Source organism: Thermobia domestica, chromosome 15 (assembly GCF_964235325.1).
Source record: "Thermobia domestica chromosome 15, izTheDome1.hap1.1, whole genome shotgun sequence".
Classification (NCBI taxonomy): domain Eukaryota; kingdom Metazoa; phylum Arthropoda; class Insecta; order Zygentoma; family Lepismatidae; genus Thermobia; species Thermobia domestica.
Genome location: NC_137468.1, coordinates 58,910,500 through 58,917,081, shown reverse-complemented (window position 1 = coordinate 58,917,081; position 6,582 = coordinate 58,910,500). Strand labels below are relative to the sequence as shown.

The 6,582-nt window shown below is 33.7% G+C and overlaps 1 protein-coding gene across 2 annotated transcripts in view; it reads right to left on the bottom strand.

Annotated features, from left to right (window-relative positions):
- Positions 1–1,025: 1,025 nt before the first annotated feature.
- LOC145671037 (facilitated trehalose transporter Tret1-like) overlaps positions 1,026–6,582 on the bottom strand; it is a 210,825-nt gene continuing 205,268 nt past the window's right edge. For both annotated transcript variants that reach the window (XM_081739709.1, XM_081739710.1), the window contains exon 4: positions 1,026–4,224. In XM_081739709.1, the coding sequence (XP_081595835.1) occupies positions 2,957–4,224 (1,268 nt within the window). In that variant the 3' untranslated portion in view covers positions 1,026–2,956. The remainder of the gene's footprint in view (positions 4,225–6,582) is intronic.

Here is a 6,582-nt window from a genome sequence, read left to right as displayed (position 1 = left end):
GTTAAGTAGACACTTCAGTGATAATGTAACAAAGTTTGGATCTGGCAAGGAAATAAGACACATCAGAAAAGTTTCATACTATTATATCTAACTTTAATTTTTTGTACTAAAATACAATTATTGAAGTTAAAATTTTATATACACCGATATATATTAAAACATTAAATCAACAAATAAAATTTCCACATATTTGTTCGACAATGTTTGCGTAGCAATAAACACGTACAAATGTTTCTTTCTTTTTACTCGTAACACACGTTTTTAAGTAAAAGCCAATACATGACTACTCAGCTTGCTTTTAAACATTTACTATTAAAAACAAATAGATCGACTTTGCATATAGGCTACTATTTTAAAAGTTAAAGCAAACGCCAAAAATATAGGCGGGTTGCGCGCGCAACCCGCCTATATTTTTGGCGTTTGCTTTAGTAACGCTTCCACTAGATTTACAAGAAAATAAAAGTACTTACTTGCTGTCGTTTTACACTTCACAAGCGAAAAAGAGATCTAAATCTTCAAAAATTGTTATAATAACGCCAGTTTTAGAAATATAAGCTGAAATAGCTTTATTTCCACTTAAGTTCTGCCTTGCGTATTCTTCTTTCCAAAATGGACTCCTCAGGGAATCGGGAGAACAAAGAACATTCTAAAATTCAATAGTACATTTGGTAATACCAGATACACTTGTCAGTGAAAAACGGAAGATTAAGGGAAATGACAAATTTCATACAGAGGCCAATTTCGCAGAGCTATTAGTTTTGAAATACTAATGTAAAACTTTTCAAAATAAAATATGTTAATTATATATATACACCACAAAATCATGACAAATTTGATATTTCAGCATTAGTATTTAGAAATGGCCTCTCTCAATTTTATTATTTCCACTTCACGATATTTTACGACTTGTAGGAAACATATTACAAGTTTTGAGAAATAGGAACCTGGTGTGAGCTTGGTAAAAAGAGGTTGCTTTTTTTAAAAATAATAATAATAATAATAATAATAATAATAATAATAATAATAATAATAATAATCTTAACTGACCTTTCATATCTCCAGGTGTAGGTCTAGGTTTCAGCAGTGGTTTAAGCAGTAGATCTTCAGGAGAAGGGTTTCTAGGTCCCAAATTCAGATAATCTCAGTTGTTTTATTTACATCTAATATGGTAAAAGTTTAGTTTTGCATATTATCTTGTTCATGGAAGGTTTGAAACCCCGAACCCATGCCTTGCGTACGCCAGGGCTCGATTAATCCATCTGGAGGTCCGGGGCTAGAAAAAAATAAATATGTGGTCCCTGCCAAGCCTGTATCCACGAGAGGGCAGTCTATTATTAAGTTTACAGTAAATTATTATTAAGTTTAGTGTTATGAAAATGTGTTTCGTGTGCTTATTTCAAAACTGTGAAAGAATCCTTTATTTTAATTATCAAGTGTGGGCATTCATAAAACTTATGTTTCTGATTTTGAAGACTAGTATTTAAAATAGTAATACGTAATAATAAATTAAAATAAAAGACAGCAAAGTTTAATGGTTTACATACTATGTGCCAAAAGTAATCTGTAATTACGATTTGAGACTCTTCTGGAAAATACTTATAAGGCAAACCAAATTCTAGGAACTTCAGATAGATTCCACAAAGCTTACCTTTAGATCATAACTCCACCATTGAGTGGTTTGAGAACGATCTTATGATATAATATTAAAAAACTCTATCGTAAAATATTATAGAGTTTAGCTAATTATTGTTATAGCCATTACATTAATGCTAAGGAATTGTGGCTCTCCCGTCACTTGAACATTTCTGTAAGTATTTCAAAGATGAATGCTTTTGTAATAAATAGACGAACAAAAAAGTTAACTTTCTGAGGTTGATCTGAATTTCAACAATAGTTCGAATTTTTATGAACTAAAATCTTCTTCGAAGATATGCATGCATTTATGCCCTGAAAAATAGCAAAATATGACCTGAAATATGATGGAATAACCCACAGAAAATGAATATAATAAATTATCTTGTATTCAAGCGTGTGGCTGTATTACGCTAACCAAACTTTTGTATTAAACTGCATGCAGTACAAATGTAAGATAGTAATCACTATGGCTTGGATTTTTATGACGTCATATTTTTGTATGGATGTTTTTGACATGTTTAAGTAACTATAGACACATTCTCTGATTCTTGTTAACACGAAAATATGGTTGTTATTGGTTACATAAATGCATATTTGAACCACATTTTAGCTTTAGAGGTCACATTTGGACCCAAAAGTATATTTTTGGCCATATTTTAGACAAGTTTCACTTATTACTCAGAAATATATTTGCTAGATTGGCAGCGAGGTAAGGATCATTCAAATTTTCCCTTAAAGAGATCAGCAAGGTGCTGGGATCGATGCTTCAGAGCCTAAAATATTTATTTTAGACAAAATACCTTTGTAAACTTTTTAATAAATATCTATTCTTAGGAATTTTAATTAAATGTACATTTTTTTATGTCTTATTCCGTCATAATTCAGGTCATATATTTCTATTTTTAGAGCATAAATCCCTGGTAAGATTTTAGATCAAAGAAATCTGGGCCCTAGTAATCATAATAAATCTCTAGAGGCGCTGAGTTCTAAAATTGCATGGAATGGACTTAAAAATAACACCTGTTATATCTCCACACAGAAAAGAGTGCAATTTTTTGTGGTAAATTGCATGCAATCTGACAAATCGAGATAGCCACGTTCGAAACAGCGTTGCAACACACTGCATGCAAGATTGCATTATGGAGTAGAGCTAAAATAATAATTAATCACTTATGATTATTACAGTATACAATGTCGTTTTCACTGTCGAGGAACTTCGATTATGGTAAAGATGCAAGGAAGCAAATGTTGGAAAACTAAATACATATTCTAAAATGTACTTACAAATGAAAACTTCATAAAATCATCTCTACCAGACAGATTAACATTGCGTAAGAGCCATATTTTGTACTGGTTTATCTTTTCTCGTTATCCATAGTATATTGTCCTGAGCAAAATAGTCCTCAATCTCAGCCAAAGGTTTACCTTTTGTCTCTGGTACAAATAGATAAATAAATACTGTGCCAACAATGGATGCTGCACCAAAGAACCAAAACATTCCATAACCATGAAGAGCATTCACAAACTGTGGGTATATTTTAGCTGTTATAAATAAAGAAATATTAATCACGGTGAAAGTTAATCCACCAAGCACACCTCTTGCTTTGGCCGGTAGCATCTCACTTAACATAATACCAGGTAGAACAAAAAATCCGAATGTGTTCGTGAAAATGTAAAACAAAATCGATGCAATCGGAAACCACTTGTCGATAGGTTCGTCTCCTTCTGGTCGATAATATAAAAATATTCCCAGCACCAACGTTGAGATAGCTGTACCGATTCCTGAAGTTATTGCCAAGGGTCTTCTCCCAACCCAAAACAAAAGGAAACAGGTAAGAATGGTAGTGGCTGTTCGAGTTACGGCTGTTAAAACTGCTGCTAAAAACTTATTTAACCCACTTCCAGCGTGAGCCATAATGTCAACACCATAAAATATTACTGTAAAAGTTCCAGAAATGATTTGCAATATGCTGAATGTGTTAACAATTAAAAATGATTTCATGATTTGCGGACTGAAGTACTTTTTCCAGGAATCATCATGCTTTTTGCCTTTAGTGGACTCTTGTTCACTTTCAAAACGTGTAATCAGCTGATGCAATTCTCTTTTAGCGACTCCCGGTTGGTAGCCCCGTAACCACTCCAACGTTTTTTCAGCTTCACGAATACGTCCTTTCCGAACAAGCCACACTGGACTTTCTGGCAGAAATAAGAATGCCAAAAACGAAAGCGTCGGTAATGTTAGAGCCAACCCAGCTACTAATTTCCAATGTAGCAACGAGCCAAGACAGTAAACTATTAGAATACCTGTCGAATAACTTACAAACGGTGTTCCAATGAGTACACTTCGTAGTTTTGGTTCTGATACCTCTCCTAGAATAACTTGTGATGGTGCCGCTGCCAGTCCTACTGCAAGGCCTGCACCAACTCGACCAGCGAACACCATAGCATGATTATTTGCACAAGACATCAATATCCAGCCAATTACAAATGGTAAAACTGAAACTTGTAGAGCGAATTTCCTTCCCCAATTGTCCATAATAGTACCACTGAGAAGAGAGCCGAAGGGTGTAGCTGCAGAATGGATACTTGCTGAAAAGAATAAAAAGAAATATGATATATTACGAGCAAAGCCAAGTGCATTTATAATGAAAGCTTGGAAAATTAATTGTAACATTTAATATTTATTGATAGACATTTTCTACAAAATGTTACAACAGAAATATGTATTTAACATACCTACCTTCTAGAAACACATTATTTTCCTCGAATTTTCCCCGTTGACTACGCAGGTGCCCCAACGGCACCACAAATAGCAGTACATTCCCACCATCTACATCTATTAGTAACTATTTTCAAAGAATTTGCAAGATCGTTGAGAGCGGACATCCACCATATGTCGATTGATAAACGACAGATTATTCATCACATTTTGCAGTGAATTTTTGTTACAATATCGTATTCGTATTTAAATAATGGGTAAGTTGAAAGAAAAATGTTAAAAATGTTAAATTAATTATAAACACACTTTTTTTTCAGAAAGTTTTCTATTATAATTAGGTTCGAATTGAATGCATATTTGAATTGCAGGATTTATAGTTCTCTAATTATATAAGGTTTGGACTCAGTAGTCACTAATGCGAGTCATCGAAGGCGACATTAAGACTATATGAAGCGCCAGTTTCTCACCTTTTAATGTACTTAGTTACTACGAGGCGCCGAAGGCGGTGATTATTTCGGAGTTGGGTACCGTAAGGCGCAGTGTCTATTGTACGTTTCAGTTTACCTCTAAACAGAAATAAACAAAATTATTTGTATCCTTCCGCTGTTCAAAACCATGATTGGTTAATACTATATCAGTCCCATTCTCACAAAGGAAACAGCAAGTTACACGTGCATTTTGACAATCCTGCGTCGTGCGGAGTACCAGCAGCAGAAAAATAAAAGCTCGAAAGGCTATAAAAAAAGAAAATAATATATTCTTTAAATTTCGTTAGTAAGCAAAGTTATTAAATATATTTAGCACAAGCTGCTTTACGCTACTACGTAAAGGTTTCGTTTGTTGTGTTTTACCATAACACTTTGAAGAACCAGGATTCATAACAGCCATCTTTCCGACTTAAAAGCAGAACACACCTACGCAGTTGAATTCGCGCTATAATCATTATGCATGCTTAATGTAATACTTCTATTAATTCATTAAACATACTCGATTGCAGTATTATTAAATCTATATTATACTTTTTGTGACTCATAATAATGTCACACCAGTATTTTTATTTTTATTTATTGTTTATTGTGAGAAAATATCACGCCAGTCAAACTAAACTCCTTTACGTGGTGTACACGTGACACTTCTAATTGTTTTATTTTGAAGTCAAAAACACATATCATAATGTGCAAATGGCGGTAGCTGTATCGATCTATGCTGACGAAAATAAAGTGTTCTTTTCATGGTAAGTATGTATATCTCTCTTCTTGTTTGTTATAAGAGAGAAAAGAAATTATGTTGTTTTTTTATACGAAAGTCATGCGTTTCGTACGTAGTATATATGTATGCGATTTGCTGAGCACGTGGTTGGAATAAAGGAGCCCCTAAGCGTTAATACAAAATAAATTATTTGTCAGAGAATAGTGGAAACAGTCACACACTCGTAAGAAATTTACTCAAACTGCATCAGATAGACCAAAGGGGGAAGGAGAGAGAAAGGAGTAAAAAGTAAGAAGAAAATAAAAGTTAATAATACAAAAGTGACTTTGAAAGTCACCTCATTCCAACATGGCGCACACTTTTATCCTTCCTACTCCTCTCCTGCCATTTATCTGATGAAGCATTTAGCGAGAGAGCATATAGTGTAACTATTTTAGTGTCTTTATATGTTCGCTATTTTTTGGTAAAAAAATCCAATATATAAAAGAAGGTCATCTTGTGTGTGATCGAATCGCGGAAAAAAGGGTTGAACAGTTTGAAATGAATTTTTGGATATAGTTATCAACTACCTCGAACCAGGTTTTTATCACTTGCTTTGATGAAAATTAATATCCCAAGGGAGAAAAGGGGACGGTGGATCATAATTTATGCGAAAAATTAAGAATCTCACGAGCCCATCAAATTAGGGAAGTGAAACTCAGTACAAAAACTTCTAATTAAAAATAGTAATGTTCCTCAGTGGATTGAATAAATGCAACATTACAACCAGCAATTGATAAATTCGTCAGTTGGTGTATAAAATCGAAACTTAAATTAAATCCATCAAAAACTCAAATGACGTTATTTGGACTTCCGTTTGCATCTTACATTACTAGGTTCGCCATTACCAAGGGCGCCGATTTTTCTGTAAATTTGTGGGGGAGGGTCATTCAGATGCAGAAGGCATATATGAGGATAAGACAAATTGCATTCAAATTATGCCAAATATTGTATATTCTTAATTACAATAAGGGGGCCCA